The sequence below is a fragment of the Podarcis cretensis genome (genome assembly GCF_951804945.1).
Source record: "Podarcis cretensis genome assembly, chromosome: 5".
In the NCBI taxonomy this organism is placed as follows: Eukaryota; Metazoa; Chordata; class Lepidosauria; order Squamata; family Lacertidae; genus Podarcis; species Podarcis cretensis.
The window spans coordinates 15,409,571-15,432,654 of NC_137174.1; the positions used below are offsets into that span (position 1 = coordinate 15,409,571).

Consider the following 23,084-nt stretch of genomic DNA (forward strand, 5'->3'; position numbering starts at 1 on the left):
AAAAGAAAAAAAATCTGTTAACACATCTAATTTTGTCCCTGAGCACGTTGCAAATGAAAAACTAAATATTCATTTCCTCTTCCAGCAAGGGATTTTTCTCTACTTTTCCAAGGTAATGAAGAACACTAATTACTAATCAAGTGTGCCGGCGAGGGTCTGGATGAAGATCTAGCTCCAGACACATACGATACAATACTATGGATGATACGCCTTTCTGTAGTGAAACTGCAATTCACAATGCTTTAGAAATCCCCTCATTGAGTCACTTGTGACTTCTGTTTGCAAAGAGTTAAATGTATGGGGTTTTTTTTTGGTTTTTTTAACTGAATCCCCCTAGTGGTGCAAACCTCCAGGCAGTGTGGAATGATATCATTCTTGTCATCAAGCTGGAATGCATCATAGGGTAGAGCCGTCCAATCAGGGCTCTGTGTGAGGGTTTATATAGAGTTATGTTTCCTCTGCAGAACAGTCAAAGTGAGCGCACTGAGAGGCTAAGCCTTCCGCTATAGCAATATTATCACAGAGCACAGCACAGTTTTGCCACTGTTGTTCCATCTGGTAAGTCCAACACCTTTAAATCTTAGTTATATGAAATATAATTATATTAACTATTGCCCACACACAAGTTTTAAAGAGCCCCGTTGAATGATGGCTGCAACTTTTTAATGCTCGGAGACTTTATTCTCTTTTCAGTCATCTCAAAGCTTTATTGTTGTGGTGCTCCCTTTTAAAGCAATAAACGCCTCTTTGCAAGAGGCTTGATTGTACATGCAGAAGAGTCTTGCAAGGTCTGGAATATGTTTTTCCAAACAAGATTGGCAATTTAAAAAGAATAGAATGCTGTGATTATACTTAACGTGAATATGTCTTTGTTATGTTTGTCTGCTTGTGTTTTAATACCACCTTATTGAATCTTTTCCTGCTGTAATATGGTCTGTTTTGGTTTTGAACCTGCATTAGATCTTAGGAGACAATATCTGATTGCAAAGAAACTGTGAACATTTGGGGCTAAAGGCTAAACACAATTTCAGTGTGTTCTGACATGTCAGTTTCCATCCAGGCAGTTTTGTCATTGCTTGTAGTTTTGTGTTGCTTTGGATTTACATTCATATAATTACGCCGAGTGCTTTTAGAAAGAATGGGGTAGACTTCTATCTGCCAATTTTAGAATTTTTAGCTGCGGATGAAAGACATACAAGCGATTTTTTTCAGCGTCTCTCCTCTTGCTGTTCCTTTGTGACCGTCCGGCATGATCTGGTTAAGGGAGTCAAATGCATCTGTCTTGCACTTTGAGGCGATTGGATCTGCCTTTTAGATTTCATTGGGATTGTGCAGCTTTTTCAACTTGTGCTTAGAACTTCGGTCCTGCAGACCATTAGGGCAGGGGCTAAGCAGGCGCAAAGGCAGCTCCCTGATGCTCCGATGTGATTCCAGGTGTCCTGCTAATGCTATACCGCACCTTGATCCCTCTGCACTGCAGGCAGGCTCAGGCACTGGGCTGATGCTTCTGGGAAACAGAGTGTGCAGTATTCTTGCTCAGCAAGCCAGCGCTCTTTGAACAGGAGCCAGCAAATAAGCATGGCAGACGTGGCCGTAGTAAAAGTAATGGGCAAGCTGCCATTGACAAAGCCAGTAGTCACACTTCCCATTCACATATATGGTGTGCAAATACCTGCCCTGTATCTATGATAGAGGGCTTGATGGGTATTTATACAAAGTGGACAGGAGAAGAGCAGCATCTAGACCCTCCAACATTTATCTGATGAAAATAGGGATATCCTATTCCATAATAATACAGGGGCGCAGGTGGCACTGTGGGTTAAAGCCTCAGCGCCTAGGGCTTGCCGATCGAAAGGTCGGCGGTTCGAATCCCTGCGGCGGGGTGCGCTCCCGCTGCTCGGTCCCAGCGCCTGCCAACCTAGCAGTTCAAAAGCACCTCCGGGTGCAAGTAGATAAATAGGGACCGCTTACCATCGAGAAGGTAAACGGCGTTACCGTGTGCGGCTCTGGCTCGCCAGAGCAGCGATGTCACGCTGGCCATGTGACCCGGAAGTGTCTCCGGACAGCGCTGGCCCCTGGCCTCTTAAGTGAGATGGGCGCACAACCCCAGAGTCTGTCAAGACTGGCCCGTATGGGCAGGGGTACCTTTACCTTTACCTTTATTCCATAATAATAGTACAATTTGTATACGGTGTCTGTTTGATAATGTGTAGTTTGCTATGCCTAATAACGGATATTTGAATGAGTAATAATAATAATATTTATACCCTGCCCATATGACCGGGTTGTCCCAGCCACTCTGGGCAGCTTCCAACATATAAAAAACCTGCAACAAAACATTTAAAAACTTCCCTACACAGGGCTGCCTTCAGATGTCTTCTAAAAGCTGTATAGTTACTTATCTCCTTGGCTCAGGGGTCACGCAACTCCAGTGAAAATAGGGACGTCCTAAAGGAAAAACAGGACATTCTAGGATCAAATCAGAAACAAGGGTGGCTTCTGTAAATCCGGGACTGTCCCTGGAAAATAGGGTCACCTGAATGGTCTGCTACATCAGAAGAGGGAGAGGGCAACACCTTGATGCCTAAGAGGGACCGGGTGGTTAATATCTGCCCAATGAGTACTTCCTAGGCAGGATTCAGTCTCAGCAATATTTATCAAGCAGGTTTGAATTTGCACATAATACAACTAATTTGCCTATACCAGTGAGCAATGGTTGGGATCTTTGTTTTCGTTTTAATTTGAGCAGGTGGTAGCCGTGGTTTGCTTGGTTTCAGCGCAGCTGTGCCTTGCCTTGGATAAGGTCTGGAAAGACGCCACTTACTTGTAGTAAGAAAGGTGTCTCTGAGGAGATGGTCCTGTCGGGATTCCAGCCCTCAATAGCTTGGGCTGGTGTGAGTCACATGCCAGCGCAAGGTGTTCACCTCATAGGCATGCAGTTCAGGGATCGCTCCAATCAGAGAGTCAAGTCTGCGTGGTTGTCAGTGGCCAAGTGAGCGAAAGTCAGCCAGGGAAAGCAGAGGGGGAAAGTGACAACCTGCGCAACGATCAGCACTTCGATCACTAGGCAAGCTGAAGGCTGCTTGGAGCTTGAGAATGTATAGCAGAAGCAGGACAGACCAAGCAGATAGGCGGTCCTGATGCAGGAGTTTGCCAGCATAACAGGACATCCCTATGCAAGTTGCTGGATCCCTCGAAATTACTGTTCTCCTAATGCAACTGTTTTACGGCCCAGTAAAGGTAAAGGTAAAGGGACCCCTGACCATTAGGTCCAGTCGTGACCGACTTTGGGGTTGCGGCGCTCATCTCGCTTTATTGGCCGAGGGAGCCGGCGTACAGTTTCCGGGTTATGTGGCCAGCATGACTGAGCCACTTCTGGTGAACCAGCAGGGACCGAGCAACGGGAGCTCATCCCGTCACGGGGATTCGAACCGCCAACCTTCTGATCGACAAGTCCTAGGCTCTGTGGTTTAACCCACAGTGCCACCTGTGTCACTACTGTAAAACATGAGATTCAGCAAGGGTTGCTCCTAAGTGAGTGTGCATAGAATTGCGGCCATGCAGCCCGATCCTACGCTTTCTTACTCAGAAGTAAGTCCCACTTTCGTCCAATGGGATTTTATTTCGCTGCACTTTTGCTTTCCTGTTTTTAACTTCGCGAAAATTACAAACTGGAGGTGAACGAGTTACAACTGATATTTTAAGCCTCCATCATCAGCCTTTTGCACAGCTTACCCCTTAATCCTCAGTTTCAACAGAAGGGCTGCCTGAATCAAGCAGGTGGTGGTTTGTCACCAAATTTGGCAATAGATGCGCCCGTTTATTTCCAAACGCCTTCCTGAAACATTGCGCTTTGTCCCTACACGCAGAGATGAAATACCCTCAGGCTTTTTTGAGAATGAGTTCATCCCTTCGTCAAGTTAAGGCGCCAGCTTTTAATGGAGCAATCTCCTACTATGTGCACGAACACTTTCTGTAAGAGAGAGGAGAATCTCTGCCAGATTGATTTAAAGCTCAATAATTATAGTCTACCACTTATACTTTGAAATCAAATTAACAAATTGCTAATTACCGACAGCCTGCTAAATGGTTGTCATTATTGGTAAAAGGGAGCACTGAGGTGTTTCTTCATTCCCAGCACAATCATATGTTGGTCTGTTTGGAAGAAAGTCTCACCAAGTTATTATTAATTATTAAATTTATATACCACCCTTCGGCCGGGGATTCCAGGGCCACTTACAATATAAAGCACAAAACACATAACATAATAACAAATTAAACAATACTCCCACCATAGGATTTACTTCCAGGCAAGTGTGATTGCAATATGATCAGTGCTTTCCCTGAGACTGACACAGACCCTCGCAGTGTAATAATCCAAAATGCCACTTACGTAGGAGTATGTTTCACAGAAATCAATGGGGCATTTTCATATCACGTATTTGGAACAGGGGTATTGCATTAGTGCAGCTCTTCTCTAATCATTCCAACAAAAAAGGAGCTCAAGAGAACACTATTTCCTCAAAATGCAAAAACTGAGGGTGGAATCCAGGTATAAAGAGCAGGATTTTGTCTTGTGGAAAAGGGGAGAAATTGCACCATGAATTGCCTGTTATGCTTATTTCTAGTGATTAGACAGTAGGCTGGCGACAGATGATAGAATCAAAGGCAACATGATACTGATATTGTTGCTCTCGGTGTACACACATTTCCATTATAATTTCTGGCCGAGCAGGTTTTCAGAACACTACAGAAATCTGTGAAACCTGTTTACCAGTGGTGCATCGTGGGATGACGGGCAACAATGCCTTCAACTTTCCGGGAAAAACTTGCATCTGCCTCCAGAGCTAGGACCAGGGCTGGGGCCACTGTGGTGGATCAGAAGAGCCTTGTGCATTGATCACCCTGTTTGCTACCAGGTGTTGGAGAGAAGGAAGCACAAAGGGTTAAGGAGGACCAGGCAGGTGGGACCTGAAGACACCACCCTGCTGGTGGTTCTCCCTTGATAGACATCCTCAGCTTCAACCTGAGTACGGAACAGGGAGAAAGAAAATCAGCTTAACATATCCCCTCACCAACGAAAGGCTATTCAAGTTGGAAAGAAAAAACCAGTTTGGTCCCATCTTTGTTCCACATTACAAACCTGAGCTTATTCCTTTGCTTGCAGAAACCTGTGTAAAGAAGGACCCAGGAAGTGAACCAAACTGGTGGAGATAGGAACCTGTTGCCCAACGCCATGAAGTTACTCGTCACCATCTCTGTAATGCTGAGCGTTCTCGTCACAGACATAGCATCAGTAAGTTTTGCAACCGTGGCAGGAACTCCAACTGACAAGCGCTTGTGCATATTTCCATGTTTGACCATAAATGCAAAGCTTCCTCTTTCACCCATGGCCCCAACCTATTTTTAGCAACTTCTTTCTTTTTTGGTTACTGCTGGTACGTGCAGGAGGTTGTACCCTGGGATGTATAACCTGATAAATACTTTTTTACATATTTATTTCAAAGCAATATGTGTACCTCAACATTCCCTTCCTTTTGATCACCTCTCTGCCCTTTCCATCTCCCAGTCCGTACAACACACACACAAAACAGACTTCTTCCTCTGCTCTCCTCTCCTCATTTCCCTGGACTGCTTCTTCTAACCTGCCCTTTAAAGCTATCCCTTCTCCCCTTGCTTTTTCAAGCAACTGTCTAGTTCTTTCCCAAACCCTTGGTTCTTCTGCTTCCTCCTCCACCTCACCCTTCTGCCTGCTTCTCTCTTACATAATAGAAGATTAGATATGATTCTGCCTGCCCCACCATATGTGACTTAGCTGCAGAAAGTCTCTTCTCCACAAAATTATTTTTTAAGAATTATGGAACACATACATACATACATACATACATACATACATGTAGTCCAAGCCACCCCTGATTTAATGCACAGCAGTACACATCTGCAGAAGCCACCCATTATATATGATTGGACTACAACTTTCATCTGCCCCAACCAGTATGGACAGTGGTCAGGGATGATGGTCCAACAAGAACTGAGAACACCATGTTGGTTAGCCCTGCTTTACACCCTAAAGCTTAGCGAAATCATCTGTAAGAAACTGCCCTACCTCTCAGGGTTGTTATGAGGGAAATGAAAATAAGGGGAGGGGGAGTTATTTAGGATTAGCTTCATCTAAATAATGCTTCCTTATTTTTCCTTTAGAATAATTTGTGTCTGTCTTTGTTCCCTCTTAGTTTCACCACTGGAAGAAAGATCGCAAGCTGGGAAGCAAAGCTAAATATGAACATAAAGGTAAAGAAATCTTTGCAGCTTTTTGTTGACATCTGAAAACTGCTGCTGCTCTTTGACAATGTGCCAAATTCCTTGTTTTGCACATGTAATGAACCTCTGATAGCCCCTTCTTTGAGATAGCACCACTTAACCCTTTCATCACCCTCTGCTTTCTCTCTGCAATATCTCCTGGCGATTCCCAGTGTGGTGTAGTGATTAAGAGCGGTTGACTCGTAATCTGGGTAACTGGGTTCGCTTCCCCGCCCCTCCACATGCAGCTGCTGGGTGACCTTGGGCCAGTCAGACTTCTTTGAAGTCTCTTTTTTTTCCCCATTCTTTTTATTAATTAATTCCATAAAAGAAAATGAAAACTAACACATATGTAAGAAAGTCAAAATACAGAAAGTAGAGAACAAAGAAATACAGAAAATAGGAAAGTAAGAGATACACAAACTTATAATTTTCCCATCAACATTATTACATAACCATCCCTTTCAAGACTTCCTTCAGCTTGTCCATAAATCATTCGAAGCAGTAATCAGAGTCATGCGTTTCTCTGCTTGTATTGTCATTGTACCTATCTCTGTCTCCTATTTGCTTTGCACAATAACTCATAGTCTTTCACAGTGCGTCTCTGAATCCCTTTAGCATTGTTTGTCCCTCACTAATACATTCCAGATAATCCACGTACTTTCCCCAATCCTTGATGAACACTTGGTCTCTTATATACCTAATTTTTCCTGTTAATTTATCCAGCTCTGCGTAGTCCAACAGCTTAGATCTCCACTCCTCCACCGTTGGTATTTCCTGCTGTTTCCACTTTTGGGCTAGTACTGCATAATATACTATTCTACGGTCTTCCTTTTTTATCTCTTGCCCTAATATCCCTAACAGGAAAATTTCTGATTTCTTTCTGAACGTATATTTTAGGATCTTCTTTAATTCAATGTATATTTTCTCCCAGAACTGTTTCACTCTTCCACACTCCCACCACATATGGTAGAAGGAGCCCTCCTCATCTTTACATTTCCAACACTTTTTATCCACATTGTACATTTTTGATAATTTCATCGGTGTTAAATACCACCTATAAAACATCTTCATGACATTTTCCTTTATCGTTATACACGCCGTAAAGTTTAGCCCCTCCTTCCAAAGTTCTTCCCAATCTTCAAATTGTATGCTATGACCTACATCCCTTGCCCAGCGAATCATCACTGATTTAACTTCCTCATCGCCTAGGTTCCAGTCTAGCAGCATCCTATACATCTTAGATATAATTTTCACTTCATTATTTATTATCTCCGTTTGGAATTTGGAATCTTTTTCTGCATATCCTCTTTCTTTAGTATCTTTGCTAAACATCTGATTCACCTGGAGATGGTGTAGCCAGTCATAGACATACTCCTTTACTTGTTCATACGGTTTTAGCTTCCATTTCCCATCGACCTTAGTTAACAACTGGCTATATGTTGCCCAGTTGCTTCTCATATTAATAGCCTTTATGCTCATTACTTCAAGAGGTGATAGCCAATGTGGTGTTTTCGGCTCTAACAGGTTTTTGTATTTTTCCCATATTTCGATTAGCGGGCCTCTAAAAATATGATTTTCAAATCCCTTATGTACTTTCCTTTTGTTCTTCCATAAATAGGCATGCCAGCCGAATCTATTGTCGAAGCCCTCTAAATCGAGTAGCTCCGTGTTCGCCAACTTTACCCAATCCTTTATCCAGCAAAGGCATGATGCCTCGTAGTACAGCTTTAAATCTGGCAGGGCAAAGCCCCCCCTTTCCTTTATATCTGTCAATAATTTGAACTGAATTCTAGGTTTTTTGCCCTGCCATATGTATCTTGAGAGTGTTCTTTGCCAGTCTTTAAAGATTCGGCTCCCCTTAATTATAGGGATGGTCTGGAATAGGAACATAAGTCTTGATAAAACATTCATCTTGATTGTGTTAATCCTTCCCCAGAATGACAGTTTCAGCCCTCCCCATTTTTCCAGATCTTTCCTTATGGCCTTCCACATCGGCTCGTAGTTGTTTTTGAATAAGTCTATATTTTTAGATGTTAACCAAATACAGAGTGTTTGTTGTGGGGGAGGAAGGGAAAGGAGAATGTTAGCCGTTTTGAGACTCCTTCGGGTAGTGATAAAGCGGGATATCAAATCCAAATTCCTCCTCCTCTTCTTCTTCTTCTTCTTCTTCTTCTTCCTCTCTCTCTCTCAAAGAAACATTATGGTTCCCATGGAAGGAAAGGCATTGGATGGAGAATCTGTCTTTCTTCCTAAAGCTTCTTTTTCTTAGAGCAGTCTTCTGGGTGGGGCTGATGGGAGTTGCATAAAATATCTAGAGGGCAATAGGGTGAGGAAGGCTGTCCTTGAAGAAGGGGCCCACTGAAGTTTTGCTACGCATTTGGATGTGATGTGATGTGATGTTTGGCCTACAGGGTGGCATATTACAATTTCCCCGCAATGTCTTGTTTGCAGGTTGCACCTGTCTGAATGGAGGAACCTGTGTCTCCTACTACCTCTTTTCTGGAATGAGACGTTGCTTATGCCCCAAAGGATATAGTGGGGACCACTGTGAAATCGGTAGGTGATCACTTCAAAACTTGTTTCCGTTTTTACTCAACAACTCACGGCCTTTAGAAATTAAAGAACGCCAATAAATCCTCCAGTTTTTTGGAACAGACAAAGCCACTCTGGACACTCCCCCCCCCCAAAAAAAGAAACAAGAGATTGGGTGGGAGGCTTAAAGGTAAAGGGACCCCTGACCATTAGGTCCAGTTGTGGACGACTCTGGGGTTGCGGTGCTCATCTTGCTTTATTGGCCGAGGGAGCTGGCGTACAGCTTCCGGGTCATGTGGCCAGCATGACTAAGCTGCTTCTGGCAAACCAGAGCAGCGCATGGAAACGCCATTTACCTTCCCGCCACAGCGGTACCTATTTATCTACTTGCACTTTGATGTGCTTTCAAACTGCTAGGTTGGCAGGAGCAGGGACTGAGCAACGGGAGCTCACCCCATCATGGGGATTTGAACCGCCAACCTTCTGATCGGCAAGTCCTAGGCTCTGTGGTTTAACCCACAGTGCCACCCACGTCCCTGGGTTGGGAGGCTTACTTGAGCTGTAAACCACTTTGAGAACGGGTATCTGAAAAGATAGAGTAAAAATCAGCGCAGCACTAATGTAATTGTTCCACCTGCGCAATCATCTCTGTTTGCTTGATGGAATGATGACCCTCTCCCTCCTCGCTCCTGTCCACTGTTTTGTGGGTTCTCCCAACTTTCCAGAGCAGTTTTGGAGGAAGCACGGGGGGGGGGTGCAGGGGGAGGAGAGCAGAAAATTCCCTGTTGTGCTAGTGGTAGCAGTCAAGCTGGCTTCCACTAGTGGAATTGGTTTGCTGGATCTGGCCCTATAGTTCCAGAATCCAGAGGCAGGGTTATGTTAGTCTGTTGCAGCAAAACAGCAAAATCTCACGGGGCCCACTTCATGAAATGTATGAAGCGCTTTCTTGAATTATAGGTTTATATAAATATGGTAGGTGGGGTGGGACTGACAACGACAAAGTCAGAGAGAAATGAAATGCAGAGAAGTATAGACACGTTGGCAATAACATCCTGGCACTGGCAAGTCAAGATTTAACATGACAAAAATCCTTTGTCTCAATGGATTCCATGGAACCTCTCAGCTGCCAATTCTCCATCAGCGCTGACAATCCTCTTGTTTTCTCGACAGATGCTGAAAGTCGCTGCTATACAGACAACGGGGAGGACTACAGAGGGACTTTGTCCGTGAATGAGAAAGGTGACAGGTGCCTGCATTGGGACTCCCCTTCACTGCAGAGATGGCCTTATCATGATGGCATGGAGAATGCCATGAAACTTGGGTTAGGAAAGCACAACTTCTGCAGGTAACTGAAATGCAACGGAATGTACTGCTATATGTCCAGCTGCCCTATTTTTTTATTTTTTTCCCAGCCCATAGTTCCACAGTTGCTATGTGCATTTGAATAGGTAAAAGGTAAAGGGACCCCTGGGGACGCGGGTGGCGCTGTGGGTTAAAGCCTCAGCGCCTAGGGCTTGCCGATCGAAAGGTCGGCGGTTCGAATCCCTGCGGCGGGGTGCGCTCCCGCTGCTCGGTCCCAGCGCCTGCCAACCTAGCAGTTCGAAAGCACCTCCGGGTGCAAGTAGATAAATAGGGACCGCTTACCAGCGGGAAGGTAAACGGCGTTTCGTGTGCTGCGCTGGCTCGCCAGATGCAGCTTTGTCACGCTGGCCACGTGACCCGGAAGTGTCTCCGGACAGCGCTGGCCCCTGGCCTCTTAAGTGAGATGGGCGCACAACCCCAGAGTCTGTCAAGACTGGCCCGTACGGGCAGGGGTACCTTTACCTTTACCTTTAAAGGGACCCCTGAGCATTAGGTCCAGTCGTGACTGACTCTGGGGTTGCGGCGCTCATCTCGCTTTATTGGCCAAGGGAGCCGGCGTACAGCTTCCGGGTCATGTGGCCAGCATGACTAAGCCGCTTCTGGCAAACCAGAGCAGCGCACATAAACGCTGTTTACCTTCCCGCTGGAGTGGTACCTATTTATTTACTTCCACTTTGACGTGCTTTTGAACTGCTAGGTTGGCAGGAGCAGGGACCGAGCAACGGGAGCTCACCCCGTCACAGGGATTCGAACCGCCGACCTTCTGATTGGCAAGTCCTAGACTCTGTGGTTTAACCCACCCGCGTCCCACAATAACAATGCTTTTGAATAATAATGCATCAAATCATCTGACTGGCACTCCACAAGAACATCAGCTGTGGTGAATGGCTAGATCTTCTACTATAACTTGTACTTTTAAGAATGGTTAGGATTTCATTCACATTGTCTTTGTTGATGCAAACAGGGATTCCGTATGGTTCTCTTTGGATTACAAGGACAAAGTATAACTAATAGTTGAGCAAAAGAATTATTTTGCCTGGGGCACCTTGCCCCACCTACTGAAATCCCTTCTTTAGGCAACTTTGCCAGATTCAAGGGTTCTGTTCAACGTTGCCAATAGTTATACTTGGTAGTTTGCAGGATTAGTGCCCTGCAGGAATATTTAACTAGCATTACTAAGAATATAGGTGAACTGGATGACTTCAGCATACTGTACTATGACCTACATGAAGTGGAGGCATTCTGCTGCCCCTGCAGGTTGGCGTTGGTATTACTGAGGATCATTCTTTTGAAGGCAATATTCAATTGTTTTTCAGAAATCCAGATGGCCGATCCAAGCCGTGGTGTTACGTTAGGAATGGTTATCGAACCTCTTCAACATCCTGCAAAATCGACGTATGCCGAAAAGGTATGTTATTACTTAGGGTGCCAGGTGCTTATAAACTTTTAAAATCAAAGCAAGGCACACAAAAACCAGTTCATAATGAAGCCAAGCACTGTAAGCCGAAGAAATTCCTATTCTGGGCCAGATACTAACTTTGGCAAGTTAAGTAGACAAAAATAATTTGCCAGTAGACAGCTAGCATGTTCAGTAGAAGGATTTTCGCTTAGCCTGTTCCCCAGTGTGCGAGCATTCTATGCAGAGGGAGCATTAAGAGTGGTGCAGTGGTTAAGAGCTGTAGATCTGGGGAACCGGGTTCGCGTCTCTGCTCCTCCACATGCAGCTGCTGGGTAACCTTGGGCCAGTGACACTTTTCTGAAGTCTCTCAGCCCCACTCACCTCACAGAGTGTTTGTTGTGGGGGAGGAAGGGAAAGGAGAATGTTAGCTGCTTTGAGACTCCTTCGGGTAGTGATAAAGCGGGATATCAAATCCAAACTCTTCTTCTATCTGTGGCCCCTCACCTGCAGTCCTAGCGGTACAAATTCTGGAAGGATGTTTCCATATCATCGGTTGGAAGGTGTTGATCAGACCTTAACCTCGGCCTAGAAATTTGTGAGGGGCAGCCAAACTTTGCAGATCTTTGGGGATCTTGCTACCCTGAGGACCTAGTCTTTATTGCGAAGAGCTAAAGCTATGTTTGTTCTTCACTGGGGCAAATCCTTGAGGCTCTCTCTTCCTTTTACAGAAGCCACATGTGGCCAGAGGAGCTTCCGCAAGTACTTCAAGATTGTGGGCGGTTACAAAGCACCCATCGAGTCTCAGCCTTGGATAGCAACCATCTACCACACCGATAAGAGAGGAGGTAGTCAGTTTCTTTGTGGCGGCAGCCTCATAGATCCATGTTGGGTCCTGACAGCGGCACACTGCTTCGGAAGCAAGTAAGTGCTTCACAATCAACTTTTTCCTTTTAATTCTCCACTTCAGAATTGTTTTCTAGATAAGAGATCCCTTAGTCAACATCCCATACTGTGAAAGGGAGGGATTTTAGCTCACTGGTACAGCATATGCTCTGTGTGCAAAAGGTCTCATGCTCCTTCTGCAGGTAGGGCTAGGAAAAGACTCCCATGGCTAGGCAATGTTGGCAACAGGCCAATGAACTGGACGGGCCAGTGGTCTGGCAGTATAAGGCAACTTTCCTGTGTTTTTTCATTTCATTTCATTATTAGATTATAAACTATCCTTCATCATAGGATCTCAGGGCAGTTCACCAAGTAAATAAGTAAAACAAAACAACAAAACAATACCCCACATTCCCATAGACTCATTTAAAAGGCTGTAGAATATTAATTAGCCAAAGGCCTGGTTGAATGTTTTCGCCTGATGCCTAAAAATATATAATGAAGGTCCCAGAGCTTTCTCCTCAGTGACAAAATTGATGCATAGCCCAGTCTTAGGATTGCTGAGGGTTAAGTCTCATTAAAATCAGTGAAGGTTCCTGTCACGTAAGTGGGTTTAGTATTACAGTCCATGACTGTAGTCCTACACATACTTAGCTTATTGAATTCTGCATAGGTTTGCACTGTAAGTGTGTAAGTTTCAGCTGCACTTGCAGAAGTTATCTTTCCCCTAGATCAATTACTTAACTTACATATATTTTCTTTTGGCGTTTATATTGTAATGGCCACTTGATAGCTATAAATAATATTTGCCTGCCAGTGCAGTACTTGTAAGTACTTGCGTGTTTTTAAGAAATGGCTAGCTTTAAAAAAGTTGGTGACCTTTTCTGTTACCAAAGACTTTTTCTTTTTTCCCCCTCAGTTAATAAAGCCCATCTGTATGCTAAAATTTCACAATCCTATACAAACACATTTTAATTCTCATCCACAAATGTTCTAGACCAGAAGGAATGTACCCATATAAGGCTTATGATACACAAGGAGTAAGCGCCATTGAATTCAATAGGACTTACTTCTGAGTGGACATGGTTAGGGACAGCCTGTGCATGTTAGTAAAAGAAGACCCATCGAGTCCTAAAATTGTTATAGGATTGCATCCTAAATACTGGAAAACTTATTTAAAAAAACCAACCAAAGTTTAGAAAGTGATTTATTAAATTGTAGGATATTGCTACTGCTATATCTTTGTTTACCAAGAAATATATGAAATTGATATATTTGAAGAAGTGCTTTAGAACTTTTTGGAATTCGAAACAGTCTGTTGTAAAAAGCAATCCTTTTCTATAAAAAAAGTTTTGTGTTGATATATGCTCATGTTTTGCTGGTTCAAAATGAGATGTCCACAAATGTATGTATTTTTAAGACAGAATAGCTACATGTGCTAGGAGACATGTTTAATTTTAAGCCCCACCATTCACCTAGCAAAACAATGAGGCTCAAACAACAAAGAGGACTGCAAAATTATGTTTCTGTTCTCTTGTGACCGAGACAGAAAACTGAGCAAATGTGAAAGTTAGAGTGGGGAGATATGCCCCTATATAAATTTTCCCCTAATCAATGTTTTAATTTCTTTTCAGCACTCCTGACCTATCCAAGCTGACTGTTATTCTCGGGAAGTCTGAATTGTACACTGATGATACGAAGGAGCAAAAATTTAATGTTGATAGGGTTGTCATTCATGAGGACTACACACTTCAGAGAACGAATTATAATAATGATATTGGTAAGTGCCATCTCCAGCTTCCCTTCTGAATCACAGACATGTTTTACCCGAGCATGCAAAAAACTGAGCCACAAATGTTTCACCCGAGTACTGCTGCAAAATAAGGGCCCATTTTAGTGAGAAATGGTGTAGGTTGTGTAAAGCACATTTGAAGCCAGTTCTTTCTATCAAAGAATTCTAGTCATTGTAGTTTACCTCTCACAGAGTTATGTGCAGTGCCCAGAATCCTTTGACGGAACGAATGTGCTTCAAATGTGCCTTAAAATTATAGTGTGTTACACAGCCTTACAGCAAAGCACCTCATATTTCATTGTCATGACATCATCCCCATATTTGCAAACGATACAAAAATGACTGCAGATGATAGCTTAGGAAAATATACAGGTACGAATGAGCTATCTTCTTTCACCAAATGTTTGGGGCTGGGTCATTGTATCAGATCATTGTAAGGAAAATACTTTGAGAGTCAGGGAAGATGATTTCTTCTCTCACTGAGGTAGTCAAGAGATTAATTTTTCCTGGGTTGGCGATGTTTCGCTATCTCTAGCCAGTCCTGGAAATGCTTACGATGTGTTTCTATGGTTAAACAAATTATTTTTATTTATCATTTATCAAACTTATTAGTCGCTTGTCACCCAAAGGTCTTCAAGTGACTTACAGCACAGAAAAATATACAATACATAAGGCGGGGGGAATGGGGAATCATATAATATGTTATATGAAATATTAATGTAACATTTATGGAAGAAAACAAACAAGTAAACCATACCAGCCATATAAATAAAAGCAAATTAAAAGGGGTGAGGGGAGATGCACATTAACAAAGTACATATACTTTTTATTATTGTCATTAAAATACTCTATTAATCACTGAACATAAAAAAGAGTCCAATTTAAGTTACATTTTTATCAGATCTCACAATCTAAATTATCACCGGGAGGTAGGGATTATGCATACAAGTAAATGCAGTAACATGACTACAGTGGTACCTCGGGTTACATACGCTTCAGGTTACATACGCTTCAGGTTACAGACTCCGTTAACCCAGAAATATTACCTCGGGTTAAGAACTTTGCTTCAGGATGAGAACAGAAATCGTGTTCCGGCGGTGCGGCAGCAGGAGGCCCCATTAGCTAAAGTGGTGCTTCAGGTTAAGAACAGTTTCAGGTTAAGTATGGACCTCTGGAACGAATTAAGTACGTAACCAGAGGTACCACTGTACAATCATATGTCGTCTGGAAAAGCAGCTGGAACGGATAGCTCTAAATATATATTATTATGTTTCTAATGAGTTTAGTGATAGAAGGTTCCCAATATGACATGCATTCTTTATTCCCTCTTTAGCCCTAATGAGGATCCGATCATCTTCTGGCCAATGTGCACAAGAGTCAGACACTGTGAAGACCATCTGCTTGCCATCGCAAGACTCATTTCCAGACAATTTCCAGTGTGAAGTTTCTGGCTATGGAAGAGAAAACAAGAGTAAGTTGATAAACACCTTTCCCATTCCTAATGCAGGTTGTGTGGCATGTGTTACCGGCACTCTCTTCCAGAAGCTGCTAGACTACAACTCCCATCATTCCTGACCACTGGTCATGCTGGCTGGGACTGCTGGGAGTTGTGAATTCAACAACACCCTGAGTATCACAAATTCCCCATCCTTGCTTTTGAACCTTGCTAGAGGCCAATCGCTAAGGTTGCATGTGCTCTGTGCACCCAGCTCCACTACAGCTCTGGTTCTGCAACAAACAAACTCATAGTCTACATACAAAAGACTTTGTGCCGTGTTTGGGTTGCATAATTTAGTTTGTGTGCCGTTATCCGCTAGACTGAAGAAGAGGAATTTGGGTTTCGTGTATGAGTCTATTCAGTGAGGCAGGCTCTGACATTGCTTTGTTTTTGCAATGAAGAAGATCACTTTAGACTTCGCTGAAAAAAATAACCCAACCAACTGTCATGTTTCTGGTTTGCAGCTGACATTTACTTCGCAAGGATCCTGAAATCAACCAATGTCAACCTGATACCCCAGTCTTTGTGTAAGAAATACTATAAGGACAGGGTGACGGACAACATGTTCTGTGCTGGAGATCAAACGTGGCAGACAGATTCATGCAAAGTAAGTTTCCTTGTGCACAATGTCTACATTTTATGTCAACAGAATGGTCTGGCTAATGCAGTCCCTTTCTTTAGAATAGGCCTAATGCACATCTGAAGATTTAGAATTTAATATCCCACTATACCAAACATTGGGACACGGGTGGCGCTGTGGGTTAAACCACAGAGCCTAGGACTTGCCGATCAGAAAGTCGGTGGTTCAAATCCCTGCGACGGGGTGAGCTCCCGTTGCTTGGTCCCTGCTCCTGCCCACCTAGCAGTTCGAAAGCATGTCAAAGTGCAAGTAGATAAATAGGTACCGCTCCGGCGGGAAGGTAAATGGTGTTTCTGTGCGCTGCTCTGGTTCGCCAGAAGCGGCTTAGTCCTGCTGGCCACATGACCCGGAAGCTGTATGCCGGCTCCCTCGGCCAATAAATCGAGATGAGCACCGCAACCCCAGAGTCGGTTACGACTGGTCCTAATGGTCGGGGTCCCTTTACCTATACCTATACCAAACATCTTGCAAAATGCATGTTTGCAGCAAGGAACACAATCCTATTTATTCCGCTGGGCTAAGCCAGCTCCTTTGTAATTTGGAATCTGTCGAAGGAGGATTCCTTGATGCTAGAGCAGCTTTTTGCAAAGTTGGGTCCCCAAAGGTTGCTGGACTACAACTCCCATCACCCCTGACCACAGGTCTTGGCACCTAGGAGTTGTAGTCCAACAACATCTAGGGACCCAAGTTTGAGAATGGCTGTGCTAGAGCTTAAGCTGCCTTGGCCACTTCCTTTCCTTGTGTCCCATTATTGTAAAATAGGGCACTAGTGCAACCACAGTGGTAGCAGAATTCCTAAGATGTGCTTTTCCCTAGCTTTCTTCTCTTTAAATGCTCACCATTATTCTTACGTTCCATCAGGGAGATTCCGGCGGTCCCCTAGTTTGTGCAAGCAGTGACAGGATGGTGCTATATGGGATCGTCAGCTGGGGCGACGGTTGTGCTGACAAAGAGAGGCCTGGCGTCTACACGAGAGTCGCAAATTACCTTCGCTGGATCGAAACCCACATGAATGGCATCCATTTCAAAAGTTCCTACCTTCCTAAATGAAGATATGGCAGCTTTCCATGGAGCATGGAGCTGGAGCATGGAAACTGAGCCAAGGAACGTTACAGGCCATTGAAACGCCAAGCCTTGTTTTGGAGTTGACGGTTCTTTGGTGGCTACCTTGATTAGACCTAACATCAGGTCAATTCGTTAACATTTGTGTTGCTGTGTCCGAAGCAGAAACCATCACTGAACAACACACATTCTCCCATGGTGGAGTGGGGAAGCTCTTCAATATTTAATATTTAAATAAGTAGTGTTTTAGCCAGCCAATGTAATATACATGTGGCCTTATCTACAGTAGTCAGTATTTCACTTTGTCAGTAGGTGCGGGGGTTTTTTGGTAAGGTTTTTACCAGAAAAACAACTCAGACTCATTTAATTGAATGAGATTTCAGGACAACTGTGCTGCCCTATTGATTCATTATGTGCGTTTAGATCTCTGTAGGGTGTAGTGTCAGGGTTTGTTTGTTTTTCAAAGACAAAAAAACATGTCTAAGATACAAGCCTGTGTCATAACCTGAATTTGGAAACCGTTTGAGGGCAAGCAAAAGCAAAAATCCCAGGGACTTCCTGGGTGTCATCACCCAGGTCAAGAAACAGTGAGTTGTCCACAGGAACAGCCAAATATATTTTCCCATTCCCAAATGGCTCTGAATGTGCCATAATATCTGAGAAGTTTGCAATGTCTCAAAGGTTGGTGGGGGCATCATGTGCAGATTCCAGAACTGCTTCATTGGTGTCTCTAAGATATTGTCACAATTTGGATTGCTTCTACAATGAAGCTGGTCCTGTGTGTTTAAGGCAGCTTAGCAACTCAGAAGAGCAGGCGATTGAGCATATGTCTGTTGACCTCACAATGATGGCTTGCTGAGTCACAGACCAGATTGTTGCTTGAGAAGTATTTCCACCACCATTTTGCTGGAGCTCAGGAGGTCTGGGGCTGCACAGTGCCTAAATGGGTATCTGCGTGAGAAACTCATGTATGAGGTACCGCCATAATTTGGGCTTCATGATGGAGGAAAGGCAGGATTAAATACCATTTCTGACATTTTCTACCAACTTTGAAAAACAGCAATGGAGAAAGTATTTTGAAAAGAAGCAGAATTGAAACAAAAAAATCGTTTTGATTTTTAATTCCAAGGTTTAGCTGTCCCTGGCTTCGTACGACTTGTAATTCCACAGGTGCTGTTGAGATAAGAGTGCTGCATTTTTAACAGGGTTCACTAATGAATATTATTTCAACAAAAACCATCAGTACCTTCCTCTATGTTGGCATTTGCACTCCCAGTTGCTGCCCAAAGGACTGGTTCTACCATATTTGTCTGACTCTCTGTGTAGATTGCTGACAGTATTTCAGCTGCCAATTTTTTAATGATAAGGTGACTAAATTCTGTTACGCACCTTAAAAAACAACAAAAAACCCTGTTGTGGTATAATACATGGTGTGTACAAGGCAAAACTCAGAGCATAGCTAGACCAGAGAGGTCATTTTTGACCTTGCAGAATTTTACAGACCCTGAACTGGGTCAAGCTTCAGCAGATGAGGGTGTCCCTCATAATGAAGAACATTTGTAAATATTGCTTGCCATTTTTACCTGTTTTCCTAAGACTCCTGGCAGTAGCCTTTTTATATAATTATGAAAGAATGTTTTATTCAATGAATATGTAATATATGTGCTGGGGCTGGAACCCCAATTGTTATTTAATAATCTTACTTTAACTTATTGTTTATAAATCATGGATTTTAAACACCAATAAAATATTACTGCTGTGTGGACTTCCTTTTGTTTCTATTACTTTTTTTGGGGGGGGGGCAAACCAATAAGCTGGTCCTTTTCAACAAGGTTGGGGAGCCTTTGGCCCATGGGCTGAATCCAGCCTACCAGGCCCACAAGGCCATTTTGGGCAAGCCATGCCCATCTGATGTAAAATATGTCAGGTGTTTGGCTGTTGGTCAAAAGGGGCTTTTCAAGCACCAATCAGCTGGGCCTGCAAAGCCCCTGCGAGAAGTGCTTCCCAAGCACCTAGGAACCAGCTGGTTGCCAGGTGCTTGAGACGTGCTGAGCACAGGGCTTGCAAAGCACTTTGCACTGCCCTTCTCAAACACTTGACAGTCGGGTCCCCATGCCTGTTTTGCAAGCTGTATTGCCAATTACAGAGCCATGTTTAACAGATTGGAATAGATTCCACTGGCCTACTTGACTGCACCCTTTAAGTTTACAGGTATCTGCAACCACACTGAGCTCAGTTTCAACCAGCCTTGGACATCCAACTATGCTGTAAAGAGGGACAACAAGAAGGCTAGCAGGGTTGATGCTCGCAGCCTACGGCCACTGAAACCTCACCATCACAAATAAATCTTTGATTCATCTTTTTCCAAACTTCCGGTTTAGCTTCACACATGCATGAAACTTGATGATGATGATGATGATAATAATAATAATAATAATAATAATAATAATATAATTTATTATTTATACCCTGCCCATCTGGCTGGGCTTCCCCAGCCACTCTGGGCGGCTTCCAAAAAAATATTAAAATACTGCAATACATCAAACATTAAAAGCTTCCCTAAACAGGGCTGCCTTCAGATGTCTTCTAAAAGTCTGGGAGTTGTTGTTCTCTTTGACATCTGGTGGGAGGGCATTCCACAGGGAGGGCGCCACTACCGAGAAGGCCCTCTGCCTGGTTCCCTGTAACTTGGCTTCTCGCAGTGAGGGAACCGCCAGAAGGCCCTTGGCGCTGGATCTCAGTGTCTGGGTAGAACGATGGGGGTGGAGACGCTCCTTCAGATATACTGGACCGAGGCCGTTTAGGGTGGCCTTATACCAATCACAGTCTCTCAGCTCACCTCACCAGGGCCATTGCGAGGAGAACGCTGTTTACCACCTTGAGCTCCTTAAGAGAAAAAGTGGGTGTAGGTTTGCCATATTTTGAAGAGCAAAAAAGAGGACGCTATGGTGAGACTCATTTTAAATACCCCTACTATACTATAGGCTATAGAAGCTGTGATATATTGCTGAGGATGGGGGCAGGAGAAGAGAAGAGGAAAGCAAGTCTTCAACCACTAGTTATGTCTCTGTCTCATCCAGAAAGCATAGCCAGGGACATTTTGGCAAATGTTTAAAAATTCAACTGGACAGAAATTCCACCCTTGAAAAAGGACATGTCCTGGGGGGGGGGGGGGAGAGACATATGTCCAAACTGGCCATGGCTGCTGCTACTGTACAGACACTCCCTGTCTTCACTAAATGAAACATATAACCTGATGACTGTGACATTCAGGAGTGACGTTAAATTGTTGTTGTTGTTTAGTCGTTTAGTCGTGTCCGACTCTTCGTAACCCCATGGACCAGAGCACGCCAGGCACTCCTGTCTTCCACTGCCTCCCGCAATTTGGTCAAACACATGTTGGCAGCTTCGCGAACACTATCCAGCCATCTCGTCCTCTGTCATCCCCTTCTCCTTGTGCCCTCCATCTTTCCCAACATCAGGGTCTTTTCCAGGGGGTCTTCTCTTCTCATGAGGTGGCCAAAGTATTGGAGCCTCAGCTTCACGATCTGTCCTTCCAGTGAGCACTCAGGGCTGATTTCCTTAAGAATGGATCGGTTTGATTGTCTTGCAGTCCATGGGACTCTCAAGAGTCTCCTCCAGCACCATAAATAACAGTTAAATAACAGACCACAATAACAGATCACATAGCAAAGGTAAAGGTACCCCTGCTCGTACGGGCCAGTCGTGACCGACTCTAGGGTTGCGCGCTCATCTCGCTCAAGAGGCCGGGAGCCGGCACCGTCCGAAGACACTTCTGGGTCACGTGGCCAACGTGATGAAGCTGCAACTGGCGAGCCAGCACCAGTGCCGCACACAGAAACACCGTTTACCTTCCCGCTATAAAGCGGTACCTATTTATCTACTTGCACTTAGGGGTGGTTTCAAACTGCTAGGTGGGCAGGAGCTGGGACCGAACGACGGGAGCTCACCCCGCCGTGGGGATTCGAACTGCCGACCTTACGATCAGCAAGTCTTAGGCACTGAGGTTTTACCCATAGCGCCATCCGCGTCCCCTAACAGATCACATAGGTAAAGGTAAAGGTACCCCTGCCCGTACGGGCCAGTCTTGCCAGACTCTAGGGTTGTGCGCTCATCTCACTCTATAGGCCGGGAGCCAGCGCTGTCTGCAGACACTTCTGGGTCACATGGCCAGCGTGACAAGCTGCATCCTGCGAGCCAGCGCAGCACACGGAACGCCGTTTACCTTCCCGCTGGTAAGCAGTCCCTATTTATCTACTTGCACCCGGGGGTGCTTTCGAACTGCTAGGTTGGCAGGCGCTGGGACCGAGCAGCGGGAGCGCACCCCGCCGCGGGGATTCGAACCGCTGACCATGCAATCGGCAAGTCCTAGGCGCTGAGGTTTTACCCACAGCGCCACCCGCGTCCCTATAGATCAAATGACGTTAAATAACAGACCACAATTATAAACCAGCAGTTGTTGTATTTTTGTATACCAGTAGATGGAGCTAGTGTGTCTCTTGTGATTTTGAACAGCCCACAAAGAATTTACTGTGAAGGCAGACATAAATCAGAGCTAGATAAGAGTTCATATCTGTGCTTTATCATTTGATCTCCTTTAGCTTTATAGTTACCCACTATAGATGTATTTATGGCGTTTTTGAGCACGTTCTCTAGAGAAAGCCAGTTTCCTCTTTAACAAGAATGCTAAACAGCGCAAATTATTGTGTACCCAGGCACAGTCCCCCACCCCCACCCCGCTTTCTGGGAGCTGGACTTTGGGATCAGTCAGACAACATCTTTTGGGATTAAAATGGCCACAACTTTATTGAATTTCAGATGCAGGAAACTTTGGCATAGGCATTGGGCGTGTATCCCTTTCAGGCCCCTGCTGGGGGGTTGAGGCAAGTCAGGGTCAAAAGGGAATACAGTGGTACCTCAGGTTACATATGCTTCAGGTTACACACTCCGCTAACCCAGAAAGGTTAACTCAGGTTAAGAACTTTGCTTCAGCATGAGAACAGAAATTGTGCTCCGGCGACGTGGCAGGAGCAGGAGGCCTCATTAGCTAAAGTGGTGCTTCAGGTTAAGAACAGTTTCAGGTTAAGTACAGACCTCCAGAACGAATTAAGTACTTAGCCTGAGGTACCACTGTATGGGGCCACTGCGGAACAGTGTGACTTCAGGAAGACGGGGAAGGCACAAAAGCCGCCCATCACTGGACCCAGTGAGCGGCCATTTTAATGCTAGCCACATTTTAATGCTAGCTAAATTTGAGCATTATTTAGCTGTTAATCCACTTTCCTCACATTTAAATTGGACAGAAACAGTCTGCATTCACACATATTATAATTAGTATATGTGCTGACCCCCTGGCAGACAGACAGTGTGCCAAGCCCAGGTCCAAAATCCGAGAGTTGATCAGCATCCACAAAGTCCACAGTCCGAGATCCAACGTTGAAGGCCAAAAGTCAGGAAATGAGGTTCAGAGTCGATCCAAGTCTGAAGTCAGGATGCAGCCCAGTGTCACACCCGAAGTAGAAACTGCTGAAGGCCCAAGGCAAGGTTCTTTCAGTTTGCCTTTCTTAGTACAGAAAGTATTGATCTGATGTGT

The 23,084-nt window shown here is 44.4% G+C and overlaps 1 protein-coding gene across 1 annotated transcript; it reads left to right on the forward strand.

The window, feature by feature from the left end:
* Nucleotides 1-432: 432 nt before the first annotated feature.
* PLAU (plasminogen activator, urokinase) lies at nt 433-19,235 on the forward strand. The gene is made up of 11 exons (XM_079975349.1): nt 433-558; nt 5,168-5,296; nt 6,234-6,291; nt 8,755-8,859; nt 10,006-10,180; nt 11,514-11,605; nt 12,325-12,517; nt 14,113-14,258; nt 15,604-15,741; nt 16,233-16,375; nt 17,270-19,235. The coding sequence occupies exons 2-11, from the start codon at nt 5,237-5,239 to the stop codon at nt 17,456-17,458; spliced, it is 1,299 nt and encodes a 432-aa protein (XP_079831475.1). The 5' UTR covers nt 433-558; nt 5,168-5,236; the 3' UTR covers nt 17,459-19,235.
* Nucleotides 19,236-23,084: the final 3,849 nt, after the last annotated feature.